The following is a 21,713-nucleotide window of genomic DNA, read 5'->3' on the forward strand; positions in this document are numbered from 1 at the left end:
AAATACCTAGTCAATGGGTATTTCTCAGTGGTAGGCAGAGTACGTTTCAACACTATGGTCAGGGTTTTGAGGCCCATACTTACCTTTCAAAAAAAAAAAAGAAGAAAAAACTTGTCAATAGGAGCAGGAGCAACAGCATAAGCAAATATAAGCCATTTAATGACCCAAAGTAAAGATGAACAATGAGGCTCAAGCAAAAAGTATAAGATTCACATGCTTCCTCATTAAGTGACTTTTCTTTTACGGTATTCCTTATTCATCCTTTTTCTAACTTATAAAGACTGTTTCTGACATACTATTCATAAAGAACCTTTCTGATGCACTCAAACCATCCAACAAATGACCTTGAATTCCAAATTCATGATGACAGACTGTTCCTTCTTCTTCTTTTTTTCTAATCCACACAATATATACACAGGAAAATACAACTGCATGTTCTACGTATTCTCTGACTATGTGTCCAACCCTGTGGCATTGCAGTACCATCAATAAATCAACGTAACACAGGTAAAGAAACAGGAGCAGAAAGACACATGTCATCAAACAATTCAGGACTAGTACTCACCCACTGTTGCAGTAGCCAGCAGTTTTCAGCACTTAAACAATGTGTTTCAAGAGGGGATGCAACTACTGACTGCCGCAAGCTCCTAATTGCATATGGTTTTAAAGAAAACCATCATCCAGTGCATACCGTCCCAGTAAACTGCCTGTAAAATTCACTTTACAGCATTCAGGAAACTGCAAACCCGCCTGTTCACATCCTGCCTTCGTAACATGTGGGCATGACGTCACATCAAGATGTTCCAGGGACTTGCAGAATTCCAGCAGCACACCTATCCCTGAAACTGTAATTTTTGGGCAGTTACTAGCCTTCAAAACTTTCAAGTGTGCCTCGGAACCTCCTCTCTCCAATCCCCGGAAAGCCATATCAGTTATCTCATTACAGCAAGCAATGTCAAGGACCTCCAGATTTCTGCAGTTTGACAGGATGCAGCTCACAGAAGAGTCGGAGATGTTTGAACACCAATCCAACCGTAAGTTCCTCAGACTGTGATTACAGGCGAGGGCAAGGGCTTTTATGGATTCATCAGAGACGTACCGGCACCCGCCAATGACTAGGGTCTCAAGATCCTTGCACGAATCCGCCAAGGAGAGTATGGATTCATCCCCAACTTCGAAGCAATCCAACAACTTTAGGGTCCTCAGCGAGGAAGAGCAGCTTGAGGCGACACGTGACACCCCAATATCTCCAATCTTGCTGCATTTGTTGACATCTAGAAACTTGATACGGCAGCACCCATCAACAAGAGATGAGAGTCCGGAGTTGGTTATGTTGACGCATCCATGCAGTCCCAGCTCTTCCAGATGACAGCAATTTTTAGAAAGAGCTTCTAGAAGCCCATCTGTGACAGATTTGCAGCCCACAAGCTGCAAGCTCTTCAAGTTGCAGCATCCCTTGGTAACAGCAACCAACCCCTTGTCAGTTAGCTTTCGGCAGTTGGAAACATCCAAGGCTTGCAGAGAAGGAAGACTGTTTCCAAGCGCCATCATTCCGGAATCTGTGACGCCTGCAAAATCACATGACACATTATAAGGTATACATGAGCATGTTATGGGATGAATCACCAATAGGATAAAAGCATTCCATAGGAAATGAAGATAACAAGCAGCAAACAAAATAAATAGAAACTTATTTATTGAAAATGGAGGTAAGAAACATTAAAAAAACTCAAAACTCCACCAAAAGTCAATCTTTCAATTACCAAGTTTAACTCAACCCACGTCAATGAGAAAATGGCTGATCTAGAAAACCTTCAATATCAGTAACGGACCAGGGTTGATTCTTTCTATGAAGATTGGAGTTCTGGCCCATTACTTGGACACTGACCAAACCGAGTTTTTTTTTTTTAACATTCATAATTTTATTGATTAGAGGCCGAAGCCTGAATAATACAGAGACCCAAATCCAAAAGGGACTAAAATTACAACTCTAACCAGCTATCTAGAAAATGAACAAATGCCCACTCCATTAGATGAGATTTAGCCCTCCTAAACACCTCTTACTTCTTTGAGTTCAAGTCAATCGATGAGTTTTTTTTTTTTGGAAATTCACTGAGGGCAGTGTTTTCATCATCGTGTGATTTACAATACAAATCATACAATTTGTATCATATGGTCATATGATGCGTATCGTACATGTGAATCGCAATTCCAGATGAATCGTACGATTCATGATCGAATCGTACGATTCGATAATCGGTCTTCAAAACCAGCAGCACCTGTTTTTTTTTTGGGGAGGGGGGCCCATATATTTTGCAACTTTTGAGAGATTTTGGAACTTATGGATCATAGGAAACCTAGAGAAAGAAATCAAGATATCTTTTTCGTCGCTCAACGGAATTGAACAGTCCATATTTACAAACATTGTTGGGTCTTGAATTTGATGAGGAAGCACGCAAAGGGAGAGTTGACTTGACCGGCTGTAGCACGGTTTGCTACGTGTTACTTAACTTTAAAAAGCGTTCATGAAAATAGAATTAGCCCGAAGTCGATATTTACCTCCAAAGAATGGGAAGGTAGCAACTTCTCCAAGACTGCAAGGGGGAAGCACGTTCAAGACATAATTTTGGCCTATGTAAATTTCTTGTCATCTATCAAGTTTTACCTAAAGACCACTCTCTCACTGGTCAAGGTGTTACAACTAGTTGATTTAGATGAGAGGCCGGCCATGGGATATATTTATTAAGCGATGGATTGGGCAAAGAAGCCATACCAAAAAATTTGGGAGATGTGAAGAAACGGTATTCGGCTATATGGGAAATAATAGACCAACGGTGGAATCTTCAATTACATAGGCCCTTACATGCAGCGTCTTATTTTTTAAATCCAAGATTTAGTACAATGACAATTTTCATCCGGATTTAAAGATTAAAACTGGCCTATATGTATTGAAAGAATGATCCATGATTCAAGGTAGGGGGTCATCATTGATGAGCAAATGGATAAATTCAAAAAGGCTTATGGTTTATTTGAAAGAGAGACGACAAAATTAACCAGAACGACAAAGCAACCAGGTAATTTTACTTACAATAATTTTGCTTCTTTGAGTTTTGATTGTGTGCCTATTATTTATATAGATTACATATGATTGTGTTTTAGGTCTATGGTGGGAGAGTTACGGAGACAAGTATCCAGAATTGCAAAAGCTGGCTATTCGTATTTTAAGTTTGACATGTAGTGCTACCGGTTGTAAGCGCAACTGGAGCACTTTTGAGCAGGTGAGACATTATTGAATTCATTAATCAACTTATGAATTCATTAGTGAGTAGTGACCAATAGCCTTATATTATTACGTTCATGGGCTTGCAAAGACATTCAAAGAAGAGGAATAGACTTGAGCAACAAAGATTGAATGCGCTCATCTTTGTAAAATATAAACTCCAACTCGAAGCCCGTCATGCAAAGAGAGAGGACCAAGGGTTTGATCCTATATGTTTAACAAATATGGAATCTGATGATGGATCACGGAGAAAGAGGATCCCACATTTCCTACAAATAACACTTGGATGGGCATAGGTGAATGCTTTACTAAAGGCTTGGAGGATGTGCAACGTGTAGGCGGATCCACATCAAAACCAAATGTGCGACGTGGTATGACTCGTATTCTTATCATTTAATCCTGTAGTGTAGTCTTATAATAATTTAATAGCTTATATTATAATGAATTTTGCAATATTTATTTTGTTGGTCCTAGAAAACTTGCTATTTGAAGCAAGGAAAAGGGAAAAGAAAAATTAGTAGAAGTAGAGGAGGAAGATAGAGTTTATTTCAACATCAAATTCTGAAGATGAAGATAATGTTGATAATGTTGACCTCATTTGACCTCATTGGTGATGAGGAGGATGATGTGGGCGCGGCCGGGGAAGAATAGATTTTATTTGGACTTTTTATTTACTTTTTGAATTACAGAAACAAGTGAATATAGCATTAAACGTGCAAATGGGGATGGGGAAAATGTTTTTTTTTTTTTTTTTGAATTATATAGAAAACTTACATGTACATGGGATGGGAAAAGGGATTTTTGTTTGAACTTGATTATGACATGATGATATATACATGATACATCTTTTTGTTTTTTGCATATTCATGACAAAATGATTGATTAATGTGTTTTTTAATTTTATTTTCACACACACACACACACACACACACACACACACACACACATCTTTTTTGTTTTTTGCATATTCATGACAAAATGAGTGATTAATGTGTTTTTTAATTTTATTTTTTCATATATATATATATATATAAATTTTATCTTCTTTTTTTTTATGACATGTTTTATAAAAATCTGAAAAAATCTTATGATTTAAGATACGTACGATACGATTCAGCCCCTGCACAATTTACGATACGATACGATAACGATTATGACAGCATAGACTGAGGGCAAGTTCAGATATATGGAATCATCACATCAAAGGAACACAGATTGCCACATCAAAGGAAAACCCTTTTCCCTTTGCTGCTGTTTGGCATTGAATCCATGGTTATCAAACATGGCATGAGAGTTAAAGCTGAACACAAACAACAGAAACGAAAAGGACAATGAGGTAAGAAGACATGACCGTAATCCCGTTTGGGCTAACAAGATAATTAACTGCTAAGGCAATGGTAATGGCTTGGACCAAGAATCAATGGAAAACTACATGTCGAAGCTGAGCACTTGGAGTTTGATTCACCGTTTGGGTTCTACATGAAGAGGAATTACAGCATCCTGCACATCAGAAAACATACAGATTGCCGACGTGCATGATTCTGTATATGTGGGGACCATGGTGTGATAACACAACCCAATGATCCGACGGCCCTACCATGGATGGGGATACCCCAAAAATCTCCCAGGTGGAAGATCCCAACCCTTTGACCTTAGGACTACTTACCATTGAATGTTTGGACTGTTGCTGTAATTTCTCTTTTAACTCCTCATTTGTAACAATTAATCAAGCAGTTGGAAGGTTCCCAAGCATTGCCCATCGGTGGGTCCATGAGATCAATGGTTTGGATCTTATTTGTAGGCCCTGCATACAAATCACTCATTTGGCAAGTTTTAACAAAGTAAACCAAAAATAAATAAATAAGCAATCTACCACTTATTATTAATCGAAAGTGAAAATGTTTCTTCTTAAAATGTTCAATTCCAAATTCCAATCGATAAATTCACAGAAATTAACAAACACAAAACTTAAATCTGTTCTTCAATTAAAACCTCAAAACCCACCAAGAATTGAGGTTTACATTACATGCACCATTCTCATTCAGAGCAGCATTCCTTGCAGGCAGGCTCCGTTTCACATTGATCATAGGACGTTGACAAGGTGGGGCCCACTGTAACCAAAAAAAATTCTCCCCCAAACAATCCCATCAATCCAATCCAATCGGCCAGCTTCTTCCCGAATCCCACAATGTACGGCCTCTCCCTAACCAAACATTTGAAGTTCAACAATCGGATGGCTAGAGTATCACCAGTCCATGGCAGGGCCCACCAGGCAAATGGCCGAAATAACTGAAAGGCGGGTCATCTAAGGATAATTCGACCGACTCCACCATCAAAATTCGACAAAATAACCACACACAAAAAGGGATGAAAAGGGCTGGGAAAACCCACCTTTGCAGTTCTGGAGATTGAGGGTGCGGAGGCAGCGGAATCCGGCAGCAATGACAGAGAGGTCGGAGTCAGTGACGCCGGGGTAGAAGGAGCGGGACGCCGACTGGGAGAGATCCAGTTCGAGGAGGCGAGAGAAGCGGGACGCCAGGCGGCGGAGCATCAAAGGCCCTGCTCTCGCGCAGAGCTTCTTGCGCTCGGTGCTCTGGAGGTGTAGCCAGCGCTTACAGACGAGGGCAAAACCGTCCTTTTCCTTCTCGCTCTCCAGCTTCGAGAGGATGGCGCGAAGCTCGTCGTCCGTTAGGATGTCGTTGATGCAGAGGGCAATTTCGTCCCCATTTTCCGTTCGCGCCATTGCAGTGAGAGAGAGAGAGAGAGAGAGAGAGAAGGAGGCGTTCTTATAAGATAAGAGCTGATTAGATGGGAATTAGGTTCGAATAAGCACTGATTAGAAGAGGATTAGGGCTGGTTAAAATCCCTAATCGCTCTCCTCCTTCCGAGCAGGCGAAATGGAATCTCTCCCACCAACGTCTGATATAGAGGATTAGGACTGAGGCTTGCACGTCTAGCATCCCGATGTATTGGTAGAGCATGCGTCGGGAATTTAGCCACTGGGTCTTGGCTCATCTTTCAGTTTATCCAAACCGTTGGTTTTATGGGCCTCGTTTTGGATAGGAGATATGCAGAATCAAAAAAGAACTTTAGATTGGAAAATTTTAACCCTTTGAATAAGGGGTCGTTCGGATGACAGTAAATTTTTTTAGTTGTAAACACATTACATCTGAAAAAAGTTTAAGGAGTGTAATATGTTATTCTGTTTGGCTTTTAAGTGATAACCTATTTATAGGTAAATAGATTGTATGTTTGGCTAGCTTGGGAAGTGTTTACAAAGAATAAAATAGGTATTCATATCAGAGAGCTTGGGCAGTAAAATTTTCAAAATATATAAAAATCACTTAAGAAAGGCTTATATTTTTTAAAGACCTAATAGGACCTTAAAGCATGCACACATTAAATGGATTGGATGTCTTCCACCCATTACAGTGGGCCCCAAATGCAATCTAGAAGTTTTTAATGTTGAACGTCCCATCCTTCCTTCATGTGGTCTATTAGACAATAGACGAGCTGTTTTTTTTAGGGCCATAGGAGAGCATCAAGGGAAGTGCATGATTGATAGATTAGATGTATCATACCCATTATAGTGGGCTCCACATATCATGAGCATATATTAACCACTGTGTTCTAACATGTATAATGTCTTTTTTGTTGTAAAGACTTTACCTATTAACTTTTTACCAAGTTTTAGATTACAGCTAAAAGTTGTAATTTGCTTATAGCCTATAAAGCTTTTACAGGCAAATACATGCATCCAAACAGCCTCTGTAATTAAATTAATATAATCCCTCGACAACTTAAAGACTTTATAGACATCCAAATGACCCCTAAGAGAAGTCTTAATTTATTTTGACCTCAGATTGTTTTTTTGTTTCCTCCATCTATCGTGAGGCTCATCATATAAATGGTTTGGATACTTTGCAAAGAAAAGTGTACACATACAATAAGCTCAATTTAAACTGTCCAAATTATAATTTTTAGTTTAGATATATCATTAATCGAAAATTACACTTATTTGATTATTTGACTATTGAATTAGACTGTTAATAATAATAAAAAATATCAAATGGTCCTATTTTCACACTAATGTGCATGCAAATTAAAGGTTAGGATTGTTCAACTAATGTAAGCTTGGGGGTAATAGGAGAGAAGAGGTTGTTACCAATTTAGTTGAAATATTTTGAGTTAAGATATGACACATGTACGTTCTCTGAGTGCCTGCATATTAGGTGACTCCTCCAGGAATTTTATGGCATTGAGTACTAACTCTTAATGAGACTATTATATTATGGGATTGTTTGGATGCATGTAGAGTCATTAAGTTGTAATCCGATCACAAGTAATATAATAATAGGTGTAAAGAGTTTACATATAATTCTGTTTGGCTTTAAGTTGAAATATGATTACAAGGAAACAATTATCTTTGTTTGGATAACTTGAAATCTATTTACAGCCTATAATTAAGTATTTACTCACAATAGAGCTTAGAGTGGTAAATCATTTAAAAAGAATCAAACGACATATAAAGTTTTTATGTAAGATAAATCATTAGGATAAACCCAACTCAATAAAACTTGTAGCCGATTTTTAGGATAAATAAATCATTTAGTGGGCCCACTAATTCAAACACGACACTAAGGTTTGATAACCTCCCAACATATGATAACTCCCAATAATCTGCGTTAATGAATGCAACATCTTCGTCACATATGTTAAGTGGCAAGATTTTAGATGGTGCAACCACAATATCCACTGTCGTATGACTTCATAGAGTTAATGATCACTCTCAATTGCTGAACATTGGAACATGTATATGTACATTAGTTGATGGGACAGGTACATCTGCATGAAATAGTGGAGGGATGCCAGTGCACTCTTCATGAGATAGTGAAAAGTTGACATGTCCAAGTTGTTGAGCATTGGATCTTAAATTGGTGAATTGGTACATTGTTTGATGGGTTAGGGATGTTTGTAAGATTCCGTGAGGGGATGCCCGTGCAATCTTGGCTATCCAACAATTGAAAAGTTAGAGTGTCAAAATCGTCGAACAACAGAATATATATAAGCGCATTAATTGATAGCCTAGGTACATGTGCACCAACTAGTGGGGGATGTAGGTGCACTCTTCACGAGACGAAAAGTGAAAAGCCAATGCATCAAAGCTGTCGAGCCTCAAATCTTAAATGGGTGCATTGGTCGATGGGTCGGGGATGTTTGCATAATCTGGTGAAGGAGTCTTCGTGAAGTCTTGGCTATCTAACAATTAAAGGGTTGACGCATCAAAACTGTCAAACAACAAAACATATATACGTGCATTAGTTTATGGGCCATGTATTTCTGCACCAATTGGTGAGGCGTTGTCAATGCACTCTTAACCATCCGAACAATGAAAAGTCGGCGGGTCAAAACTGTTGGGCCTAACATCTTAAATGAGTGCATTACTTGATGGGCTAGGATGTTTGCATGATCCCATGAAGGGATGTCCACGCAGTCTTCTATATATACAGAGGTATCCACAATTGTTACTAGCTCATTCAGATCTACAACCACGGGTTCTTATAATACACTTATACGTTTGACTTTCTCTATAAACACGAGTAGCTGAACTTTGGGATTCTCGTTAGAGATAATCATATATGCCGTGACATCGTCTTTGATAATTTGTGGACGAAGTGATATGGTGCTCAGCAAAGTATAAATAACATTTATTCTAACCTCATATTCCTCAAGTGTTGTGTTCATGATCCTGTGAACTTTGAATACAAGCTCCTCATATCTAATTTCATTGCTCACAATAACCATCTTAGAATTGCAACCCTTGTATGACCATCTCCCTTGTTCATATATTAACTCCTCATCATAATGACAGCATATGGGTTGGATAAACACGATGTTCAAATATTGATGTACCTGAAAAGAAAAAAGCTGGTGCTATTAGACTCAGAATAAGAGTATAACAATCTCAAATAGATCTCTTTTATCATTCCAAGGATATCTATTGTGCACTTCCAACAGGATCCCAACTGAGGTTAGTCAAACGGTCTCCATTATGCATTCACACTAGGATTACCACCGTGGATCACGAATATTCACATCGAATATCAACGATCCACAACAAATATCAGGAGTCCATAGTGAATATCGGCAATCCGTAGTACATGAATTTCTAATGTGCATTTTTTACAATATCACCTTTGAGCTTAGTTTATATATATTCGTTGTGCATTTCTGAAATGATCCCAAATGAGCTTAGTCCAAGGATCTATGTTGTGCATTTTGGACAGGATCCCCATTAAGTTTACTTCAAGGATCTTTATTGTGCATTTTGGACATGATCCCCATTGAGCACACTTTAAAGATCCCCATTGTGCATCTCCATCAATATCACCAATAAGCTTAGTCTAAAAGATATCTATTGTGTATTTCCAACATGATCACCAATGACCTTAGTCTAGGGATATCTGATGTGAATTTCCAATGGGATCATTATTGGAATGGATCCGTTTTAATAGATAAAAAACATGTAAAATAGAATAGATGTTACACCCACCCTTCTATCGATGTTGTCTAAGGAAGCATAGTGAGTAGTGTTGGCCCCACGAAAGGGAGTGATGTCATCGGAGAGTGGATCTCCTCTCACGGTTTTTTTTTTAAAAAAACTCGCCGAAATGGAAGGAATAACATCAAATGCATGCCCAAGTGGGCTCCATGGAGGTGGCACAACAATCCTAATTACCTTCTTAAGTGGTGGTCCCCTATCTCTAAAATAGCTTCCCACATAAATTTTAAATGGCTTCAAAATCAACATTTTTGGAGTCTATATAGCTTTTTAGACCCTTTTGTGGCACCTTCTTTAAAATATGCTTCGACCGTTAGCTAAGAGAAATAGTTTCAGGGCATGACTTTAAGAACGAGGGAAGAAGACATCGGGGGTAGGCTACACTAGAGGAAATAACTCCAAGATAAAAGGCTGTCATTATCTCTATTGAGGGTCACAGAGGTCTCGAATGGAGATGAAATCAACGCCTTTCGATGTCCAATGATGCATTGAAACAAATGAACGGATTAGACTAATTAAGGAGCTGACCTTCTCTTCTTTTTGTGGGACTGAAATTCCCCTTTCAAAATTCATTTCCTACTTTCAAGACAAGCTACCGCTGCACGGGGAGCCGCTATCAAAGGGGCATTTTTTGTCCTCAGAAAAATTGAAAAGTGCCCTCGGGCTTTTAAAAAAAACCAAAAGTAAGGCAATGAGAGGAAAGACATGTGCCTTGGCTATGTCATACCTCAGGGTTACTGTAATAAAAAACCGGCTGTTGGTAATCCAAGCCGTGCGGGTTATGTGAGTCCGGGGTAACAGCATAAGTGGTTCAATCCCTGATCGTATGGCCTGCCTGAATGTATATGTTGTATATCCATGCTGTCCATCCGTTGGGCAGATCCCAAAAATAAGACAGATCCAAATCTCAAGTGGACCACACTACAGGAAAACAATGGGGATTGAACAACTCTCATTAAAAACTTCCTAAGGCCCACTGTTACTTTTATTTGCAATCGAACTTGTTGATAAGGTCACATAGACCTGATGAAGAGAAGACAAAAATAACAGTTTGATCCAACAACTTTTGTAACCAAAGTATTTAATGGTGGGCATTCAATCATTGATGTATGGTGCACTTGAGATTTGAACGTGGTTCACTTTTAAAACCATATCTTTAAAATAAGCTGACAAAACAGATGGACGTCGGATACACGACACATGCATCCAGGTGGACCCACGGTCCAGGTCTCACCCACTAAGCTGTCCCCACTGTCTCACGTAATCCGCACCGCTTCCAAGAGACTTCCAAAAGTCATGCTACCTGTCGCTAGAGGGGTGTCAATAGGCCGGGCTCGGGCCTAAAAAATCAGAATATCAAATAAAGCTAAGTAGCTCACCCAACTACCCGGCCCGAAACAGTTCAAAATCCGGGCCGTGAACCATCCCAGGCCCAGCCTGTTAACAGCCTTACCTGTCACAGTGGCTCCCCACACCTTTTCCCGCTTCTGAAATAGACATTGTAACAGACTGTCCACGTTGCGGGCCGCACCTTTGCGAGGTAAATGATAGAATCATACGGTATGATGGTGGACCGAGTAACCACCACATGGCCACTGTACGTCTCCCCATTAAAACTGCTGACAACTGGCTTTTTTATTTTCCTCGAGAAATGATCCTGTTCGTCCAACTAAAGGCAACAGTTCTATGAGTTGCATTTGGATCTTGGACACTTGAAAAGCATCCGATCCGTCCATTAAATCCCACCACACTTGTTGGCTACTGTGCAAGAATTGCACTGATGATCTTGCCCATACGATGAATTGTTTAAATGGTTAGGATCATCTGAATGGGAGGTCATTTGATGGTTACACCTATTTTCTTACAAATAAATACTGGACACCCATTTTGTCGGCTATTGATTGGATGGCTAGAATTGTTCAATAATTAAGATTTATGGTGGGTAGTCTATCAAGAGCTGGGTGGATTGATTGGATAGGTCTGATCAGTCAATTGGGTTGTCCAGATGAGTTTACGACCGTCCGTCAGAGTTCTTTTAACTGCCAGGTGAGTTTACGACCGTCCGTCAGAGTTCTTTTAATCCTCAAGAATCATGAGATCAGTGGCTAGGATCTGAACTGTGTACTACGGATTGGACAATGCCTTAAATACACTGGTCAGATGATCCTAGCTGCCAATTGAACGACTGCTAGTTCCTCTAGCTGCCCAACGGTAATCTTCAGGAATCATGCGAACAATGGCTAGGATTATCTCAGCGATGCAATTTCTGGCTTACAACCCATTCAAGGTATGGCCTGACAAATGAATGGTCTGGATCTGGATCTAGTAAATGTGTGCCACGTGCCCCGAGATTGAGAGATAGCTCAAAGATCTAAGCATTTCAAGCATCGGTTAGTTTCTGAGAGGAACCAGTCGTAGTGATGTGTTATGCACGCTTTGACATGAGCCCTAATTCTCCCCTTTATAAAAAGAAGAAAGTGGGCCCAACCGAATGGTCGGCAACGATTAAACACTTACCACCCCTTAATAGATGGACGCGGATAACGTACTACCCCTAGCAGGACCCGGCTAGAGACGGACGGTCCTGTCAGGGGCTCACTGTGATATATGTGTTTTATCCAAGCCGTCCATCCATTTTGAAAGATCATTTTAAGGCATGTGCCAAAAAACGAGGCAGATTGAAGGCTCAAGCAGTTGTGACAATGATCCCACCGTTGAAACCTTCCCAGGGTCTGCCGTGATGTTTATTTTCCATCCAACCTGTTCATAAGATCACATAGACCGTGTTGATAAAACACATACATCACGGTGGGCCACACAGAGCTCCGGATAGGACTGTACATCTCTAGCTAGGTCCTGATGGGGTAGTAGCCAATCCGCGCCGTTAATAGATGCTAGCCGTTGGATCTCTCAAGCTAACACGTGCGAGCTGCGAGGTAGCAGGGCTTGGGCAGGTAAGGGCACGGTCAACGTTGTTAGGTAAGGGTGCATTTGGTAGATATTTCATAATTAATTTAATCTAATTTGGTACAAGTTCCATGATATTTGGGGCAACCAAACACACCCTCAAGGTGGTCGTACTACTATTCTTCTTTTCTTTTCTTTTTTTGGGCTTCAGTGGCATCTTTTAGGTCCCACTTAGCTGCACTTTCTGGTGAATGTTGGAATCGGACAATCCTAACCACCCAATTCAAAGCCTCTAAACAGATGGTTGCTAACAATGATCGGTGTCCAATGGGGAAGATCAGACGGCTACAATTGTTTGATCAGTGTTAGCCTGTATAGTCACCCTTGCCCTTCCAAAGGTACAGTCCATACCATCTTACAATGCTGCATAGCCCTATAATGGGAGGGGCCAGGGTGGACCTCAAGTGAGATCAAGAGCAAAAACGCCATGCTTCACATGGAAGGCTACTACTGAACATGGTTAAGAGATTCTTCTGGTCACTCGGACCACAGCTTGTGGGATATGCAAATCCAACTCCAACTGAGGCCGAGTCAACTCAGACGAGTCAGGCGTTTCTTCCTTTTTATGAATAGGTTGCTCCTGTAGAATTGAAGGCTAATACAAGTGGGATATGCAAATCCAACTCGCCAAGGCTGCTAGCCGATCCAGACTATACATGAGCTGGGAACCCCCACAGGTATGATCCATAGATCAGCTGGTCCAATCATCAGTAGAGCTATGCACAACCCAAATGCAGATACTGCTGATCTTTCTTTAAAGATTCATTTTCTTCATACCCATCATGTGTCCCACCTGATGACCAGACCGTCCTGAATTTCAGGCTACTTTACCTACTCAGTGGGTCCATCAGATCTCACATACTGCAATAAAGGACGAGGAGATATCAATGGGTGTAACACTCTTTCATTTTGACATCTATAATTCATACACAAAAAGGTAATTTGATACAGAACCTCTGTAGTATCCCCCAATACTCCAATCCATTGGACAATCCTGGATAACAAAAGAATGGTAAGAAAGAAAATTAAGTTACAGTTGAGAAGGCGGCACAGATGTTAAAAATGATATCTGAAAAGATTGGAAAGAATTGATATGCCAGGTGCTTGTCTAAGGAGGGGCAGAGCCTTTGCAAGGAGCAAGGACACAATCTTCTAGGAAGGCGGTGAGCTGAGAAGTGTAGAGGCTTGGATGGTTGCGGAAATGGTCAACGTGAGGTGACGATACAAAATCGCATGCCCTGACTTCGTGCCCAGCCCTCCGCTGGTCCTCAATGAACGACTCAACTGATTTCACTGGAATGACCCTGTCAGCAGAGCTGTAGATGTATAGCTGGGGGCACTTTGGTTGCTCCAATGACAACCGATCCAACACATCAGAGAGCCTCCTGTTGTTGACAATCAAGATTGTAGGAGTTAGGGGCCGGCAACAAACAAATCATGGATGGATAAATCAAGAAAATGACAATCATACAAAGATTTCATCACTGGCCTGGTCAATGTGTGACTCTGGTTTGGGGCCAAAACCTGGTGGGTCCAGTGTGCATCAAGTAAACAGTTTAGCAAAATGGTATCATTCTTCAACCAACTGATGGTCTGGTACTCATCAGCAGGTTGGAGCAATTGGCAGTTCATCACCGTTCAATCTATATAGCCTGATTTTTGGACAATCTCTTTTCTTGACCGTTCAAAAATAGGCGATGGATCAGTTCAATATGGTCAAGTACTTCCAACAGTCCAGACACAAAAATGTAATAGGTACACGGATCAATGGTTTGCAGGTAGAGACCGCTTACTATGCAGCAGTTGACATGCTCTGGATCCTAACCAATATCCATGTGTTGTCACCTTGCCATGCCAACAATGTTATACTCAAATAAGAAAAGAGGCCCCATACTACACTGACAACTTTAACACATGAATTAGGAACTGTCAAGTACTCATCTGAGTCTAATGAAGTCAGCCATTAAAGTTGCATCAAAGTTGCATCGAAGGGGGATTATCAGGTCTTGATGTGTCCATTCCATACAATTGAGGCCCACACTTTATCCAGACAGTTAATCCGATGGGCCCCAACGGAGATTGGGGAAGCCCAAAATATCTTCCAGATTGGAAATCTTATCCACAGAATTTTTGGCATTTCTCTACGAACAGTGCTGTATTGTTTTTTCAGCCATCTATTTGTAGCTCACCGATCCATGGGTTAGGATCTTCCAATCCAGGACTTTCAGGCATTCCCACTCCCCCACTCGGCACATTCCAAGAAATAACAGGCACCAAACCATGGCCCACACTTGCCCAAATAGCATCATGACGCTTATCCAAATTCCAATGCATCAGGTCCCAAAACTCCTCTATCCAAATTCCAATAGATTAGGACCCAATAATTCCACTGAACCAAAACCTTTTTAGAATGTGGCGTACACTCAGCCAATTGAGTTCAAAATTCTTAAGCTATAGGCTGATTTTTCAAAATTTTAAGTGCTCAATCTAGTTTTTGAAATTTAGCTCTCACTTCATCTGTAAAGTTCGTTACCTGTTCACAGGAGGAAGGTTCAGAACCACCTCAAAGAACTTCTCCAAGACCACCAGCAAAGCTGCTTCCGCAACTGCAGGTTTGGGTTCCACAGCAGTCTGGGTGCCGACCAAAACCTCCACCCCTGAATCATTAGAATTCAGCAATCCCTTTGTGGCGATGCTCTGCTTTTTCAAAAACGCAGCAGAGAAACCAGATGCCCAGACCTAGAAAACATGAAAACAAGTTTCTCAGTATATGTGCAGAACACACGAACTAAAAAACTAAGGACCAAAAGACAGAATAGAGAAAAGAAAGTCATGTTATAAGAGCTACATAACAGCATCAAAATCATGCCCCCAATGGATTGCATGTGATCTCATGCTCACCAACCCATGTGTAAATTTGCACCACAATACTTTAAAAATAGTACATAAAAAAATTGAAATAATTTGTATAACAATATTGAAACACATTATGATAAAAAAATAAAAATAAAAAGATATTTTTTAAGAGTTAAAAATAAAAAGATTATATTGAGCATAAATTATTAAAGACACCAAAAGCAGAGAAAAAAAAAGAATAAAAAGAGGCCTCAGAGCAATGAAAAGAATATACAATAAGTATGGACCAATGGAGGTTTATACTTTGCACATGCTTTGTTTATCATGTTAATAACAAATTAAAGGACTGATGCAAGTTTATAATGTGATCATGCTTTGTTTATCATGTTAAAAACAAATCAAAGAAACTTCTATGAACTATTTCACCTGTGGGTCGGGGGCAGCAACAGGAGCTGAATCCACAATGCAGCCTTTGATCCGCTCTGTTAAAGATGGATCCTGCTTCTGAAATTTCTCGAGGAGAACTCCATATCTATAATGACAGAAAACCAAAGATAAACGGGTTAATAAGAACTCAAGGCAAAAGATTGAAGTGAGTAAATGAACAAAACCAAAGATGAAACATAAATTCATGAGAACAAGAAACAACTCACGTTAGCCAACCCGTGTTGCTGAAGGTGTGGAAAACCAGGTTCTTCCCATGCTCTTCTCCTACCCAACTGGCCAAATGATTCACCAGCAAGTCTAACTGCTGTTCAGCTTTCCCTCCAAGCTGGTAGCTGATGATATCAGCCATAGGAAACGTGAAGGTGACAGCATGAAATCCCCTCGAAGTATACCAGTCTGCATATCTCTTCAGATGTCTCTGCTTCGCTCCTAGCCAGCCAAGCAAAACCACCACTGTCCGAGACTTTTCAGACAAACAGTCTGGATTCCCTGACACCACATGAGCTTCTGTATCTGGTGAATGCCATCTATACAGAACCTCCGAAGGGGTAGAAGATGTGAATTCAGCCCGCTGTGCATGTTTAGCTAAATTTGCAGATTGGTACAAGGATAGAAGAACAGGAGGAGATGTAACAGAAGCAGACAATGAGCCAAACAGAAAATTGGGTGTGGAGTGAAGGCTTGAATTAGGAACAGACAGAGGAAACCTCCAAGCTGATGACAGATTCGAGAGATTAGAAACAGAAACCCGAGGCACCCATGACTTTGACCCTTCAGCTGAATTGGAAGAAGTGGTGATTGATGGTTTTGTTAATGAAGGCGGGTCTGATGATTTGGGGTGCGGCAATCTATTGGTGAGGTCTGCAGATACGGCAGTCACGGCAACAGCAGCGGCTGCAGTTAGAGGTCGATGAAGAAATCCAGACAGAGAACCCATTGCAGCAACTATCTGATTTTTCTCATGCCAAAAACAAGCAATTCTCCAGTGAGTAAAAACCCATTAGAAAGGGGAACTTTCACTAGAATTTGAGGAGGAATCAACAACCCAAAAGTATGGAGAGTTAATGAAATAAGAGACGTGGGGGAGATGTAATCTAGAAATCTAGAATAAACGGTTTCTTAAAAGGCAAAGCAAAAGAATATTCATTTAGATTCCTTAAATAACAAGGACAGACATGAAAATTGAGTAAACAAAAATATACACGAGCTCCACGCGGGAAAGCCTAGTCAAATGAGGTTGCTACCGTTTGCTGGTCATTTAGTAAGTTTGAAAATGTTAAAAAAACACGTTTTCCTTTTTGTGTGTTTTTCCTCCTGGATACTTGCTGGGTCAGCACGTGTGCTCCTCCAGAACTCAGAACACGTGCTGATATTGGCATAGTTCAGCAAGATCAGAGATTTCCATCAGGTGGGCCACCTGATCGAAAGCTCAAATCTTCTACACTTGTGCCATATTAGCTAGTGTGCTTACGCGTGCATGGGCAGGCTGCGTAGTTGGTGTCTCAGTCCTCCTAGGCCCATGTATATGATTTATCCACACCGTCTGTCCATTTGAACGGATCATATTTTAAGGGACGAGACCAAAAGGGAGGCAGATACAACTCTCAAGTGGGCCACACAGGAAAAATTAGGGATTGATTGCCTACCATTGAAAACTTCTTGGGGCCACGGTTGTTTTTGATGCAGCTGATAGTTGTGTTTTCCCTAGGAAGGTTTCAACGGTGGTGTGGCCCATTGGAGCCTTGGATCTGTCACCATTTTGGGCTCATGCTTTAAAATGGTTAGTTAAAATGGATGGATGGCGTGGATAAAACACACACATCACGGTGGCCCCATGGAGCCTCTGCTTGGCAACCCTCGTAGTGACTTTTCTTATCCTCGAAGATAGGTACAACCTGATTCTGTCAATGGGCCGGGCCGTAAGGCCCATTGAGAGGCTAACATAAAGGGTATTATCGTCATTTGCATTTGTAAGTTCTGTAATTACGAGAGAAGGAAAGGAGGGACCTCTTACCGAGAGAGAAGAGAGCGGCAGATGTTGTAAATACTCGGGAATAGATGGGCGTTCAAGGAAAGCGGGCAGGCTGTCAAGGATCTTATCTTGACAGCCCGACCATCTGCAAGCCAATCAAAGCCAATCAAGGTCGCCTCTCTCTTCGCCTGTTCGATTTAAACTGCATAAAAAAAAACAAGCAAACGACAGAAGAAAGATCAATGGTCAATGCTCTCTCCATATTCACAAATTTGCCCTCATTGGTCTAGTGCAGGGGCAATGAAGGTCTTTTCGTCGTGATTTTGACTACTTTGCCCCCAACGGTTCTCAAGTGTGTCTGGTGATCCCGGGCTGCTGTGGACACCACGTCAACTGCACATCAGATCCACCCCGTCCATTAGATGGGCCCTTCGAGTTTACACCTCGGTGCCAAAAATCACGCCGAACGGAGATTCAAGGAAGGAACGCCCAACCGGTACCCAACTGTTTGGGGCCCAGCCACTGTTCCGCTGATGGGCATGATATTTGGTTTCTACGGTGAGGATAAGGGGGATAACACGATGGACGGGGTGGATCTAATTGACAGTTGACGTGGGGCCCATAGCTGCCCAGCACTTCTTTCCTATACGGGAATGGGAAAAGGCGAGTTGGGCGAAAACGGTCATTTTACAAAAGAGGAGTTCGCTTACTTGGTCTGATGGGCCCAGCAATGGACGGGGGATGCCCCAACATTCGGAAACGGATTGGCTACTCCCTGACACCAGCCAATGGCTGGTGGTCGGTGCTATGTGGGCCCCACCATGATGTATTTGTTTCATCCATGCCGTCCATATATTTTTATGGATCATTTTACCGTATGAGTCCAAAAATGAGGAATATCCAAATCTCAAATGGACCACGTTACACGAAACAGTTTTGAACGAGGGTCGACCATTAAAAACATTTTTGGGGCCATAAAAGTTTTGGATCAAGCCGATACTTGTTTTTTATCTTCATCTGGTCCTATATGACCTAATCAACAGATTGGATGTCAAATAGGGCCTTAGGAGGATTTTAATGGTGCATATCCAATCACTATTGTTTTCATGTGGTGTGGTCCACCTGAGATTTATATCCCTCTCATTTTTGGCATCAAGCCATAAAATGATCTGCAAAAATGGAAGAACGGAGTGGATGAAATACATACATCATGGTAGGGGGCCAACAGAGCACCGACCACCAGCCACGGAGCTGGCGGCAGGGGGAGTAGCCAATCCGTTTCCCCAAAATTCCTACTGATTGTAAAATCCCAACCATCCGATCACCGACCTTTTCCATCTTGACCACTGCTGCGTGTGTTCTTGATTGCCTATTTGCTTGCCAAAGAAACGGCTAGGATCTTCCAAGCAGTGGAGATTTGTGGGGACACCCCTGACCGGAGTTTGGGAATTGGAGCCGCATCTGAGGGTGCAGTCATCGGCTGTATATGACCGTTCCCCACCACCCCCCCCCAAGTATCCAATCCGTGCAAAAGGTGGGCCACACCGTGATGGTCACCTTATACGAAAATCAGGTAGATGCACAAATCAAGCCGTACACAATATCAGAATCAATGGATAGATAGCGGTATGACTCAGTGTAATGGTGTGGGCCAACCAATGAATGGAACGGTCTGATTTTCATAGCAGGTAATAACCATGGCGTGGCCCACTTTTTGAGCGGATTGGATATTCTAAACATGTAGAAGGGAAAATATAGCTGTATCATAAGCTCCTGTACACATTGCTGATGCTCATTCCCCAAAAACATAGGCGAATGCTTTGCCCTAATTTCAATCGACCAGGAATCGGCTCTGGAAACCCCAAAAAATCGGAAGAGGAAAGAACAAAGTAGAAAATCAGCCTCAGAAACCCTTAAAAAAAACGAAAACGAAAACGATCGCAATTTCATCTGGAAAAACCTCGAATCCATCGTATAAAAGCAGCAAAAACAACATAAGAAAATCAAGAAATAATCAAACCATGCTCTATCGAGCATCGAATCCCCCAAAATTTTTAAAACAAAATTTCAAAAAAAAAACAAGAATGTACCTCATAAAACCCTAGAAACACCCAAAGATCGGAATCTCACGTCCAAAAACCTCAAATCTCTCATGAAAGAAAAGGAAACAAGAACAATACAGAAAACATTGCAATAATCGCCAAACCAATTCAATCCAAAAATCAAAATACGCAGAAGAAAAGGAGAAAAAGGATCGAAAATTCACCTCTGAAACGCTAAAAAAAACAACAAAAGATGGAAATCTCACCTTCAAACACCTGAAATCCCTCTCCTTCGATAACCGAATCGATCGAAGATGATATGAATTTTATTTCTATTTTTATACTAGTCTGCTTTTCTTTCCTAAATTAGCGTGCCTTTTCTGCAACCCGATGTATGCATTCCAGACGGAAGTCCCCATATTTGAAATCTCTACCCCACTTTTTTGAAAGAACCGGCCCCTTTTAAATGCTCTTTTTCTCCCAGCAAGAAGCGAATGCTAACATGCTGCGGAATATTCTTCCCCCGATTTATAGGAGATGCGGATTGCGTCCTACTCCGCCCGTCTCTAGCCACGAACGGTCAGATCCGTGTGCGGGCCCACCGTTATGTATCTGCTTATCCACGCTGTCCATCGCTTCTCTCAGATCATTTTAAGGTATGTGGGGAAAAAATAAACCGAAACAGATCTTTATGGATGATGGTCATGGTAAACAAATACATTGCGGATGATGGTCATGGTAAACAAATACATTACGGCGGGCCCACCTAATTCGTGGCTAGAGACGGGCAGTTAGAACGCAATCCGCGTGCGCGCGTGATCCCACAGCCAAGTTTGTGGGAAATCTATCTCGCTCATCCATTTTGTGAGATCTTTTAGAACATGTGAAAAAAAAATAAGGTAGATTCAAAACTCAAGTGAATCACATGAGAGAAAACCATTGGGATTCAATGAAAACCGTTGAAACATTCCTGTGATTATAAAAGTTTTTTTTGAGCCCTTTTGTTTTGTTTTGCTTTTTTAACTTTCACTTCATCCCAATGTCAATGACCTTATAAACCACTTAAATGGTATATAAACATTAAGGTCGAGTGTAGGAAGGTTTGGACGTAGGTATTTCTTTCTTCAATATTTTCTACCGGGTCTATTTGAGTTTTGTAACTATATTCTAAAATGGGGATGGATAAAGTAAGTCCTATGAACACAGCGGTGGGCCTCGCCAAGCATCCTAGTTGCTCAGGGGGAAATATGCTAGAAAGCTCTAGGGGTGTCTGGAGCATGGGATTAGGTGGGTTTAAGTAGGACGGAATTACCAAAATGTAATTGTTGAGGATGAAATCTGGATCACCCTTCACTCTGTGCGACGCGCTTCTGGAGGACCCCGGTCCTGCACAAAGGATTAGCAAAGGAGACACGGACTAAGCCGGGAGACCCTCCGATGCCTAAGTCAAGTTAAGGGAATCCGGGTCTAAGTTGAAAGGTAGAAGGAGAGTGCAAGATGTTGCCCCTTATAGCAGTGAGGTTTCATCGTATTTATACTTGATTGTTAGACGGTCTGGGTCCATTAATTTCGGCACGATTCGCTCAA

General features: G+C 41.2%; 2 protein-coding genes across 4 annotated transcripts in view; both read right to left on the minus strand.

The window, feature by feature from the left end:
• Positions 1–217: 217 nt before the first annotated feature.
• On the minus strand, positions 218–6,259 carry LOC131242886 (F-box/LRR-repeat protein 4). The gene is made up of 2 exons (XM_058241838.1): positions 5,672–6,259; positions 218–1,568 (listed from the first exon to the last, which is right to left on the minus strand). The coding sequence occupies exons 1-2, from the start codon at positions 6,021–6,023 to the stop codon at positions 664–666; spliced, it is 1,257 nt and encodes a 418-aa protein (XP_058097821.1). The 5' UTR covers positions 6,024–6,259; the 3' UTR covers positions 218–663.
• A 7,432-nt stretch (positions 6,260–13,691) lies between these two features.
• Positions 13,692–21,713, minus strand: part of LOC131242887 (uncharacterized) — a 31,909-nt gene continuing 23,887 nt past the window's right edge. Inside the window, exons 1-6 of one of the 3 annotated variants that reach the window (XM_058241839.1) lie at positions 20,393–20,653; positions 18,127–18,286; positions 16,319–17,061; positions 16,092–16,197; positions 15,343–15,548; positions 13,692–14,194 (exon numbers count right to left, since the gene is read on the minus strand). In XM_058241839.1, the coding sequence (XP_058097822.1) occupies positions 13,918–14,194; positions 15,343–15,548; positions 16,092–16,197; positions 16,319–17,049 (1,320 nt within the window). In that variant the 5' untranslated portion in view covers positions 17,050–17,061; positions 18,127–18,286; positions 20,393–20,653 and the 3' untranslated portion in view covers positions 13,692–13,917. Of the gene's footprint in view, positions 14,195–15,342; positions 15,549–16,091; positions 16,198–16,318; positions 17,062–18,126; positions 18,287–20,392; positions 20,654–21,713 lie in introns of those variants that run through there. The other 2 variants (XM_058241840.1, XM_058241841.1) reach the window with 2 other exon arrangements.

This window comes from Magnolia sinica, chromosome 4, assembly GCF_029962835.1.
Source record: "Magnolia sinica isolate HGM2019 chromosome 4, MsV1, whole genome shotgun sequence".
Taxonomy (NCBI): domain Eukaryota; kingdom Viridiplantae; phylum Streptophyta; class Magnoliopsida; order Magnoliales; family Magnoliaceae; genus Magnolia; species Magnolia sinica.